Source organism: Diorhabda sublineata, chromosome 4, assembly GCF_026230105.1.
Source record: "Diorhabda sublineata isolate icDioSubl1.1 chromosome 4, icDioSubl1.1, whole genome shotgun sequence".
Classification (NCBI taxonomy): domain Eukaryota; kingdom Metazoa; phylum Arthropoda; class Insecta; order Coleoptera; family Chrysomelidae; genus Diorhabda; species Diorhabda sublineata.
In genome coordinates, this window is record NC_079477.1 from 21,656,190 (window position 1) to 21,669,534 (window position 13,345).

General features: G+C 30.2%; 1 protein-coding gene across 4 annotated transcripts in view; it reads right to left on the reverse strand.

Moving 5' to 3' along the window:
• LOC130442494 (rho guanine nucleotide exchange factor 10) overlaps window positions 1-13,345 on the reverse strand; it is a 134,949-nt gene that overhangs the window by 28,481 nt on the left and 93,123 nt on the right. Inside the window, exon 1 of one of the 4 annotated variants that reach the window (XM_056776653.1) lies at window positions 3,506-3,889. The exons of the other annotated variants lie outside the window; for them this stretch is intronic. Within the exon in view, the coding sequence (XP_056632631.1) occupies window positions 3,506-3,545 (40 nt within the window). The 5' untranslated portion in view covers window positions 3,546-3,889. Of the gene's footprint in view, window positions 1-3,505; window positions 3,890-13,345 lie in introns of those variants that run through there. 4 annotated transcript variants of the gene reach the window in all.

Here is a 13,345-nt window from a genome sequence, read left to right on the forward strand (position 1 = left end):
CTAGAGATAAATGCTAAATTGTTAAATATTTACTGGAAAATTGTAATACAATAATTATAATCTTATATACAGGCTACCGAAGAAATCTATAAAACTTAATGTGAATCAAGTTGGGTGTTATTTTTAATTGAGGACAAATTATTAAAAACCCGAATTTAACGTACAGTATTAAATTGCGCATTGTGCATTTTGTATTTAAAAAATTTTTAACAAATTTTGACTAAACTAATATTCCGTTTTCCAACTACATAATAATCAATAATGATGTTCACCTTGAATAATTCATTAGTGTACGTGGAACTAATTGAATATTAGAGAATAAATAATGAATCATATTATAGTGTAGGTGAGGACCACCCACTACTGAAGTATAAGTTGATAGAGTTACTGTGGGCATTTACCTAGTCACCTATCATAATAATGCCACATTAGGAAACACGTTAAAATTTTTGTGTGAATGCAAATAAAAATTTTGCCAGAACAAAAAATGAAATAATTTCAAAACTTATTTAAAGAAAACCATGACAAAATGTAATATTTTCTCATAAAGCTTTCAATAATTAAATAATTATTAATGTTATTGCGAGTGGTTATCTTGCCAATTTAGGTTATCGGGCTTTCGAAGCATTAAAAATACTGTTTGGATATTCTCTTCAAATGATATTAACTTTTACGGTTACCGCTCACTATTTCTATAAAATTTTATATAACTAGTACATTTAAATCCTTTGTTCGTTCCTCAAGGGCAGATTTGAAAAAATTCTCTAGAAGCAAATCACGAAAGAAAATTCTTCTGTCGTTGCTATTTCTACAAACATAAAATTCTCCGACTTTTGTATCATCATATTACGTTAAGCTAATTACTATAGGGACTTCATTTCCAAAATAAAGAAAAGTCAATCTGAAATACAAGTTTACTCGTTTTAAATAATTTTTTTTCTAAGATCGATGTCCATCTAACGCCAATGTTCATTCTTGTATACATTTCTCATTCAGCCATACATCAGTGAACTTTGAACTTTGAAGTAAAAATTGCAATTAGAAAAATATAAACAAAAAACACTACCAGACTAAACAAACAAATAACCAGCAGATTTCATATATATACTACTATAAACAACATTTTTTAAAACTAAAAACATGTTTCGTTGACTTTGTTATCTTGTGTTCAAATATACAGCAGTGATACTTAACCAAACTGGATTTATTATTATTGACAATTGTTTCAAATTAACTGGCTTAATGAACATTATATACATAAAATTGTATTAAAATAGTGCGAGTTTAGTACAGACGAGAATAGTTCCAGAGGTATCTGGCCCAAAAAAAACATAAAAATTTCGGAAAAAATATATTTATTTTTCAACGTAATCTACTTTTACCTCCATACACTTTTCCCAGTGATGTTTAATATTTCGATAGCCTTTTTATAATAAGAATCGTCAACTACCTCAAAAGGGGCAAACTCTGGCGAATAGGGTGCGTGAGGTAGCAAATCAAACTTTAATTCATTAATTTGGACCATTGCAATAACGGATGTGTGAGTTGGTGCATTGTCTTGATGAAACAACAATTTTTTTCTTAGCCAAATTGCTTTATTTCTACGCTTAAACATTGCAATAATAATCGCCGTTGATAGTTTTTCCTTTTTATTAAAGAGAGTCGATGAAAATTATCCCAAAAAATCGACGCCATAACCTTGCCCGCTTATGGAACAGTCTTTGTCTTCTTTGCAGCCGATTTTCGCTTTTCAGTCCATCGTGTAGAACCTACTTTGACCAATTTTTTCCATACCTAACCTAACCAAACAAATACCAACCAACGTGGCGTCTTCAAACTTGGAACATATACTTTCTGATATGCACAGTAATTTTTCAAGCAGCTACCGCCATCTCTAGGTCACGCAAGGTACTTATACTTTACTCATGACATATTTATTGAACTTATAGAAGTATTTCTCCAAACTGGCTTAAAATAGAGTATTCTTACATTAATTCTTTACCTTACGTTCATCTCTGGTATAAATAAATATACCGAATGGTGGTATCTATACAAAAAAATGTAGTTATTATCTAAAAATCCTATTTCAACATGACCTTGTAACTAACACCCTTTGGTATTTTTGATAAATTAATTGTTATTAACTACCAATATGCTTTTGGTTAAATAATACGAATAACTTAAACTTAACGCCTCGCATTATTACATAATACTTAGTATCTTTGTTTTGTACTTATTAGAACTGTAATTGCAGTGAAAATATCAAGAACTTTGCTATCTTATTAATAATTCTTCGAAGTTTATATTAGAGGAATTACTTAATCAAAACATTGTAATGTTATTTTTACAACGTGTTTTCTGGTTAAATATTCTAAAGTTATGTAGCTCCGGGAAATAAGAATAGCTAAAGCTTCTAGAGAAGTTTCTACACTTTGTCTTGAATAACATTTTTAATGTTTATTCTGACGTTCCATAATTTCGGCAATGGAAATACATGTTTTATGATGAATAATAAAGTATCAGAAAAGCGCTCTTGTTTTATTTATAAAAGATAATGAACAACGAACATGTAATTGGAGCAAAGTTTACTTTATAATGAAAATATAAAACAACAGAATCATATAGAGATATATAGGCTATATATATTTATAAATACTAATTAACGTTGCAAAAAGTTGATAATTAATTGTAAATTGTAGGGAGAAAAGTTCATGTAAAGAACAAAGCACCAAACAAATCGATACAACCATTTAAAAATCGAATCCAACATTAGAAACGCTATATGTAAAATCTATTTTTAACTTATCGTCATCAAATCAATTCCTTCATCGGAATAAATGCTATGACGGAAAATATCCGTCTTCCTCGAATCTCCGATAACTTTATATAGACAAATGATCGGATTCACGACCTCTGTTGTTCTAACATTACCAGCGCTACGCGATCGGTACTATTGAACAAACGGGCAATGATTTGCTTTGATATGCCTTATCCGCAAACAACTTCATGTTGGATTCGGCCCGTTTTGGGTAACCTTCACACTCGTTTAGTTATTTTTTTCTCTGATCGAGCCTTTTGGAGCAAATTGTGATGGATCCGAAGTGAATAATTCATGTATGGCATCGACCATTTCTGGAGCAACAATCGATTTTGGACGACATTCATTGAATTTGTTCTGGTGTGTATCATGTGTATCATGATTGAATACATTATATTAGATTTTTACAATACCTTAACGTAACGCTTTATCACTTGTAACTAGTTATTATATAATTTTTTCAATATTACTCTAAAAGAATTAAAAAATATCAAACATTCTATTGAAAACCTCAAATAGCCCCGTTCTACATTGCTTGATTAACTTCATAGCGAACTACTATTTGGAGACGAATACTAACAATATTGTAGGTTTAATAATGAAAATAATGTATACATTATAAAAACTAATATACTTCAAGTGTTCCTTGTAGAATAAAAAATCTAAATAAACCTAAAAACTACTTACGAACAGCAGGACTTGGTTTCCTTACAAAAAAGGATTGCATAAAAGCAGAAATGTCGACACACTACTAGAGTGTTGTACTACTCCAAGAAATTGTTATAACTCACTGGTTCCACTCACTCACCAGTTCAACCACACTTGACAATTGTTGCTTTTACCATACAAAAACTATTTCCGATTTACAAAACATTTGATTAATGACGATTTTGTTCAAAACTAAGTCTTAGTTTAGTCAGCACTATAAACACGGTTGAATAGATCACGCATTTCTTGTTTAATCGTCGACAAAATAATTTTCCTGCTTATCTCCTTCGAGATGTTCGAACTACTGTTATTCGGTTCAAGTCTGGCTGGCAGCCGGCGCGATGTCGCGAGTTTCTGTTGACTGTTGGATTATTTGTTGGGCGTACCAGCATTCGACCGACCGATAGATGCCGTCGCCTAACCGGCTGGAGTCACACATGGTATAATATACATATTATTATGGTGGCCATGCCGTGGTTTGTATGTATATAAGTGGTGTATCAAACATTGCACCTGCTTTTCTTTTGTGTAAATCATATCAAATGAATACATTTTAATTAGAAATAAAAATGGATCTTGGACGTTATAAATTTTCAATCTAGTATAATTTCATTTCAATTTTATCATATGATTAAAATGAGCCTAGGAGTATAAGAAACAGCCATTGATCAAATTAATTTGACCTTGTTGCGGGCAATCTATTCGCCCCCCTTAAAAAATTTGTTGACTTGCAAGAGGCGCTTATTCTTACCTACATACACACATTCGAACAAGGTGACTTTGTTAATAGCAATTATTTCTATTGCGCGAAGTAATGCTTGACGAACTTTTAACTGCTTCGAATTAACATTAATCATCTATCAAATTAATGGTATTTCGTTTTATAACGATTTTATGGCAATTGGCTTATTTCGTAATTTGTTAGCTATAAATTTAATTAGCCTTTAAAATTACTACTGTTCAATTAAACAATCAATGGAACTACACACGGCCAGTTATTCACATAAAACCCACAGAGAGCCGTAATGAAAATAAAATACACAAATAATTAATTGAGAAAGTCCAATCTATAAACTATAGATTTTTATAAATATATATTATTTTATCTGAGCTGCTATCATATTTTCTCAATTTTGTTAAGCAGCTGACAAAATTTTTTAGCATTTTGTTGTGCGCCTCGTATTATTATTAAAAGACGAGTGACATCAGCAATTAATGCATCCGTACTTATCGTTTTATCGAATTTGTAACCAATACCTACATACAGTGATACACATCTAAAATAGATGACAATTATATAGAGGCAGACACATCGAATGCCTGCCTAGCTAAATTGAAACGGGATGTGCACATTAGTTAAAAGGTTATTTTTCAGTGGCGGCCAATAAAAACGAATCCAAAGGATTCATATAATTAAAAGATGGAAAATTGATCTAACGTTGAAGATAATAATAAAAACTTTCGAACCACACGTACTTGAATGTAATATAATTTTCTCCTTCATGATATAGTTTTTATTGTACCCCAAATGGTTTATTATAATTTTTAAAATGTCTTGATTATATTGATGAATGATTCTCAACACTGTGCTTATTATGATTATTCTGGTCAATCTGACATAAAATTGATTTAAATTTGCAAAATATGTCGAAAGTCTTCACGTCAAATTAATGATGTGTTTATACTGCTCAAAAGAGTAAAATTCATTTTTAGATCGTACGCAAATTTTTAGGAACCAGCTGTACAAAGAAAAGCACTAAAATTGTTTTAAAAATAATCCTACCTGTCGATTTTAGACTTTTTCTGTTTCATGTCACAGATTAGATCTTCCAAGCTCATACTCAGCACCCAACACTTTTCCACTTTCTCTCTTGTTAAGTCTTTCAATAATTTCACTTTTTTGTTTTATCGATAATGTCTTGCGTTTTCTTTTAGGAGGCAATTTTATTTTAGCAAATATTAAAATAAAAACCCACTTATATCAACTAAAATGGCATTACAAACATCCCAGTAAAGTATGTAAATATCACTGCTCAAAAGCGTACGAAAGCAGTGAAAATGCTGCACACCTGTTTGTGAGTCCCAGATATAAACAAAAGGTTAATTGTATTGAAATTGCTTGTTCGGACTACTGAAGAATTCGGATTATCGAGTCTGCACTGTACTCACTTCTGTGATTTTTGCTTGTCATTTATATTTATTGTTGCTATATTTCTCTTATAGTTTCCATATACGTAATTTTATTAAAAATGATTTTATTAACATTTCCTTTTGCAACAAACTTCTATTTCCGATTGTGTAATCTATCTCCTGCATATTATGCCCGTCTAAGTTCAAGGATGAATAGTATCATAAGTATTGAAGTTTCTGGTAAGAAGAAGCATATATTTATTTACGGTATCTACGTTAACCGGATGCGGTTTTTTGTCCAACTTTTTTTCAAATATATGAAATATTAACTTTGATTTGATTTCTAGCTATTCTATTTTTAGATTAAATTTTCTTTCTACAATGGAATTGATTGTTTTTTTTTTTAACATCTAATCCGCTTAGAATCAGATGTTCTAAAACGAAGCGGACTCCAAACAATTCAAATAGTCTATAACAATTACTTTAATTGTCTACATCCGTTGTAAGCCCCAATAAATTAGTTGGAGAACTAATGTTTAGTCGCTCCATTCTCTAGGCTAGATGTAATCGGAAACAGAGGCACTGCTATTAACAAAACAAAATATACGAAGTATACACTAAAATTCTTTATTGTTAATATTACGAGTACTAAGTACTAATAGCTCAATTGCAACCGATATAAATTAAAAATTTTCAGTCGTATACGAATATATTTAAAACAATTCCTCTAATGATCAAAGTTGATCAATAGTTGTTGATTGTTTTGTATCATAACTTTGATATTTTGATATTTTACAACTCACCTACTCTTAAAAACCACCCCTCATACAAAGATTATTTAAAAAATGTAAAAAACATGAATTTTTTTTATTTTGGATTGTAATAGGAGAATTTTTTTCTTCGAGTATAAAAAAACTGACCCTCAATATTTTTAATAATGCAACCACCAAAAACCACCCCTCAGAATGGAAAAAATTGCAAATTACTTAATGAAAGCAGTTATAGGGCTCATTATGTTCAAACATGTGAAATGATTGTTGTTTTTTTACAATGTAAGTAATATTTCTATTTTTTATATGTAATTGCAAAATATCATTTTAAATAGTTCTTCTGGTGCAGGAGTCTCCGTAATTTTGTTTGGTACCATTCATTTTTATCCATCCACAATCAGTGAAATTAAGAGTTTTGTTACTCAGCCAAATTTGGATTTGCAGATAAACTTTAAACGCTTATATCTGGTTTAAAACGTGGGTTTAAAAAAAAGCAAAATATTCAGTAAAATAAAAGCTAAAAATACTTTCGTTGATCCAATAGTTTTTGAGATATTTTGAAAAAATGTTTTTTTTTAAATGGAAAAAAAAATTCACATTAAAAAACTTTTTTAAAAATTTACGTGTTCCATGTTCCAACCATTCAAACTTTTGGAACGTGTTATTAGGGCTTAAACAAAGATAATTTCACATGGACTACGATTAATCTTAATTTTGCCGCACATGGTGTCAAATTTACCAACATTTTTTTTTAAATTCGAGTTTTAAATTTTTCGTCATAACTCGCTTAATTTTCATGCTAGACGGTTTTATAAAAGCTCATTTTATAGGTATAAAAAAGCACTTTAAAAATGTTTATTACAATTTTTTATGAAAAATTGATCGTTTTTCCGTTATTTGAGCTCAAACCTCTGCATAAATTTACGAAAAAGAAAAAATTTGCTTTCAGTGACTCCTAAGTTGCTGAATATTATTTAAAGAATTTAATTTAAGCTGTGTAATTTCTTTGTTTTTTATAAGCTTCAATTTTGATGTGATGTGAACTCAGAAATTATTGAATTAAATAAAGAACTTCATTCTACATTTTCTTCATAAAATTCAATTCTCTATCGATCCCTGGTGTTATTTTGAAATTTTAAATTTCTACCCCCGAGTAAGGGTGGCATTCGCCTCTAGAGTAGAAGCACCAAATCAGGTTAGTTATTTGCATCATTTTTGAGCTTCTATCAAAATTTCAAACTAATCCATGAAGGTGATTTGCTTGGGTCACTGTACTACAAAGACATCTGTATTTATGTTGAAAAATTTCTACTGTACAAATGTGGAAAAGTGATGTGTTTAGTTACTCTTTTAATCACAAAACTTAAACAAGACTATTAAGAGATGTTTACAAATTCTGAAAAGTAATTCACGTGTAAACACAATATAATATTTCTGAACTTTTATAATATAATTTCTTTAAATAAAAGAAAATAAAACGTGAATCATACTTGGCAAGACGTCAACGAAATCTAAAAAGTACTGACTTTGATGGATTTACGTGGGAAATGATTTATCGTAAGAGCTACAAATTCGTGTGATTGAATTTTGTTACCACGTGCATTAATTTAAACTTCTGTATGTATCCGACTTCATTTTTCACATTTCAAATTGTGAGGGGTATTATGATTGAATTGAAAAAAACCTCGATTAAAATACAGTTCGAGTTGATTTGAACTAAAAACACTAACCGAACACAATAAACATATATTCGAGGCGTATTTTTATCAATAACAAATTCAAATTACAAAAATATTCAATCGAAAATCTTCACTGTACTACCATAAAAAATATTTGTGTATATTATCAATTAATCAATGTCACAATTAATGAAAATTGATCTCGAGACAAACATTTTTCGAATATCGCGATCTATAGAAAATTTTGGTTATATAAAAATGACCCAATTTTAGCATAACAATCAACACATTTTAATATTTCAGTAAACTACGGTGTGTGAAGAATATGATCGAAACACGTTAACATGACGATAAAAAAGTTGAACTAAAAAAGGGATAATAAAATGAAACAATTTATGAATTTGTATATATATTAAAATCAAAATAGTTAGACCTTTAAATAAACATGATCCCTATTTTATTTTTATAGAAATTTAAACTTGAATGTGAATATATACATTAAATTTGTGGCGATTGGTAATAGCTGGATCTCTCAACGCTTAAGCTGCTATATCTAGTTAGCCTAGACCAGTTCCATGCATACATAAAATATTGCGTTACTATAGCAACGAACAATAACTTATTAGAAGTGAGTGTCAGTCAATTAAAAGAAAGAAGATGTCCACCGAAATTGTGAAAATCGAAACATTGAGTATCGAATCATCATCAATTGCCTGTATTTAAAAAGGTTAAGAAGTTAGGATTACGTAGATATGCTAATACCCTTGGTGATCAATGTCCTTCGTATGCGACCGTGAAAAATTGGACTGCAAGCTTCAAAAGAAGTAAATTTTCCATTGAAGGTGATGACGATCGGGAAGGCCAGTTTCTGTGTCAGTCCCAGAAAATACCGATGCATTTCATGATATGATTTTATCAGGGGCTAAAACGGATATCTGAAGCACAGAATATTTCATACGAACGCGTTCATCATATAGTTCACGTCAATTTGGACATAAGAAAAATTATTGAAAATGGATCCCCAAATGTTTGAATGTTGACCAAAAGCGTGCAAGGGTAGAAGCATCGCGTTCGATCTGTGCTAGATTTGGAAACGATGTAGACTTCTTAAACCGAATTGTTACTATGGATGAGACTTTGGTACATTTCTACGATCCAGAAACAAAGCAACAATATATGGAATGGCGACACTCTGTTTCTCCAACACCTAAGAAGTTCCATGTCCAAAAATCTGCTTGACAAGTTCTTGCTTCAGTTTTTTGGGTTTGCCATGGAGTAATGATGATTGATTTTTTGGATAAGGGTAAAACAATAACTACTATTCGACCACTCTATGGGCAAAAATTAAAGAAAAAGCTATCCAAAGATGTTTTGTTTTTGCAGGACAACGCCCCTGCACACAAATCTCATGTTGCCATGCAAAAAAATCGTGATTTAGGGTTAGAATTACTAGAACAACCCCCTTATTCACCAGATTTGGCTCCGTTCGACTATCATCTCTTTTCTCAAATAAAAAAAAAGTTTAAAAGGTCGTAAATTTTCTTCCAACGAGGAGGTAATAAAAGCTGTGGAGGTCTGGTTTGCAGAGCAAGAAGAAACATTATTTTTGAAAGGTCTGGAGACGTTGCAGGTTCGCTGTAATAAATTTATCCAATTAAGAGGAGATTATGTTGAGTGATAAAATATTGACATTGAAATTTTGTTTGCTTCTATAGTATGGTAGGAATTTTTCAATATATCCTCGTATATTTTAAAATTTGGTGAACGATCGATGCGCATTCGCCAAAAATACCTATGACGTGTTTTTTTATTGAAAAATCTAATAGTTGAATATTTATTTATTTAGTTATTACGAATAATGTTATAAATTAATGATTATTTTCAGTTTCCAGACTTGGATTTAAATTCGTATAAGGTCAAATTTTGAATTTTTATACGAGAACTTTTTGCCTAACCATTCCTTTGATTATATATGTAGGTAGGTTAGTTCAAGAGCCCCAACCAAAAAAGTATGTTCTGAAAAGATATTTTTTTTATATGTTCAGAGGTGTTCCCTGAATGTAAATCCAAGTGGGCGTCATGGTGGGGGTTTCACTTCAGCCGCCATCTTGAAAAACACTTTTTATTAAATATGTCGCGATTAGCAAAAACCATATTGAAAAAAGTTTGGATCGCTATAATTAAAAACCTATGCGTTATACAAAAAAAGTTTAAAACAAAAAAGAATATTATTATCTACAATAATGGTTTTTACAATTTTTGTCGTACGATACCCGGTTAGCGAGATATTTTATAAAACGTGTTTTTCAAGATGGCGGCTAAAGTGAACCCCCCCATGACGTCCACTTGGATTTACATTCAGGGGACACCGCTGAACATATTCAAAAAAATACCTGTTCCCGTACGTTTTTTACAAAAAAAAAAACCGGCTCTTAGCCTAGGTAGGTAAAATAATTTTTATGTAAAGGACAACTGTCAAGAACAGTTCGAATAGATAATATTTCATTTTACCATTAAACAAGGAATAATACTACATACAAATTGATGGGAAAAGTTGTTAGGAGAAAAAATTAACTAATATTTTACCTCACCTACTGTTTTGAATCTTATTGCTTCAAAATAAGACGTGCACATTTTTTGCATCAATGGTTTTTACTTAGAAAAAGTATAATGACTAACTTCGATCTATTATTTAGAGAAGAGATTATGTTTACTTGTAATGAATCTGTTATAAAAAACCGGTATATAAGGTTAAATTAATATTCTAAACAAGTTTCCCCAATAAATATGTTCGATATCTTTAACGCGAAGCAAAATATCGAGAGCTGGCTCTATTTGTGGATTCGTAGTCGTTCGAATATAATTTTTACATTTTAATCATCATTAAAAACGACATACTATATGAAAAAAGTATGGGTCTGTTAATATTGAATTATATTTATTTCCTCAACATATCAATTGTGGTGAAAACAAAACTGGTGATATGGAATGCACCTTGGAATCGAAAATTTTCATATTTTTGCAAGAGAACTTACCAGGTAATAGGGTTGAATTAAAGCAGACGGTACACTTACCTGAAACAAAGAAAAACCTTTATTAAAAATTATGTAATATAAACTCATACATATATTCTACTATATTCTTTATACATATATAAAATATTTTTCGAAAAATCCTCATATTCCAAATGTAACAAACTTCGAAATCCAATCGTTTGTCGTGTTGTTCAAATCGAATATTCCATGGAATAGTTAATTGAATAAATATTTCAGTGAAAACGTGAAATACTTTAGATATATTAATAATTTGGATCTATTCATACACAAACTGGACTCGAATGGCATATTAACCCAAATATCTAGTGGCATCATTGAGAATCAGTAGTAGTTCGACGACGGATAAATTGGATGCAATAATAATTGTTGGCATTTAATTCAAGAGTGTGCATTTGATTTATTTGGGTCAAAATACAAAACAACATTAAAGCAAAAGTTGCAAACGTTATATTTGATTGTTATTATGAAAATACACAAACAAGTAATTAAGTTGCATTACTTAATCCTGCCTCTACTTATGACTGAATAAAATTATCTCAAGTAAATTTCGACTTTATCTTAATCGATCTGTGTGACCTCCTCCTATTATTTGTAACGAGTCCTAAAGCTAAATTAGGATACTTCTTAAATTTTTGTTCGAAATTATCACAAATATAAGATTGAAGGTATTATTTGAAAAGAGACTGTTCAACAAATAGATTCCTGTTTCTTTCGATTCAATTGTACGACCAATAAGCGCTGTAGACGTATAATGCTATGTTGAATAAACGATATAGTTAAGTTATCCAAAACAACCCTCTTCATAGCGGCGCATCATCATCAATTACTTATTTATTATTATGAACTCTAACCTCTTTAAGTTATCTTGCTATAAATTTTGAATATGTTTAGTCTGCCTGTAAGTTTTATAGATTCCACTTCAACCCCATTGAAGTATCATCTTCAGTTAATTATTATTAATGTAACAATAATGACTTATAACTATTTTTATAATTATTATGGTATAAGATAAGAACTAATATATAAAGAAGCCTGTGAAACTAATATTTTGTTCATTCAACTAATATTCGTCTAATACGTTAGTCAGATTATTGTAACTAATTGTAACTTTAAATTATTGAATCCTCAATTTGCTAAATAAATTATTTTTAAAAAAAGCAAGTTGGTGAATTGAGTTATTTAATTGACGTAGTCTCAGTAGGATCCCAGAAGACAAGTACTAGTGTTTGGAAAAAAAAATTGTTCCTGAAACCTGTACAAGGCGTCAGTTTCAACTGTTCACCTGAGATCCGAACTCCATCCAATTGGCAGGAAGATTCACAACACTGAAAAAAACTGTAAGTGATACTTTCCTTTCCAACCCCTTATTTTTGTAAAATTGTATTTATATATAGCGAAAAATGAATATTTTTCTACTTTTTCAAAATTTCGTGTCTCGCAGTAAAATTTGATCAAGAGTAGATTAGGTTTGAATGTTAAATATCGAATCATTAATAGATATATTGTCTAAATTATATATAGAAGAAGTTCCAAAAGTTAGAAAAATGGGTATTAGAATAATTAAAGAAATTGCACATACTCTAAGATTTTTTTCCGGTCGCAATGAACATTTACAGTATTTTATAAATAGTGTAGATACATTTTATAATAGGTATGATTCAAATTCAACACACGAAAGTTTGAAGAGTTTGTATTTGCATCTATTACTTCCAAATTAGTAGATGAAGCCGGTGATTTTCTTTTATGTACATTTAAAAACATGGGTAGATATAATAAACGCACTGAGACAAAAATTTGGCTATAAAACAGATAGAAATGTACTTTTGCAACATCTTAATTTTTTGTGCAGAAATAAAAACACCTTCAAGATTCTCAATAAATAAATAACCAATAAATATTCAGTAAAGACTCGTAAACCAGCATTTCCTTACAAATCAACAAGTTTTCAGAAGACCAAAAAATGTATTTTTTCCAGAAAATGCCCATAAACCCACTAGTAAACCAGTACTAAACTAGTTTCTACTAGAGAAGGTATTTTTACCTTCTATTCGGACAAAAAACTTTCTTAGACAAAATCCATTTTTCGCTAACCCCCGTAAATATCAATTTACATCTACTGAAATTACCAATGTCAACGATGGACACAACTGAAGAGAAAACTCTTATGAAAATTCTGTTTACGAT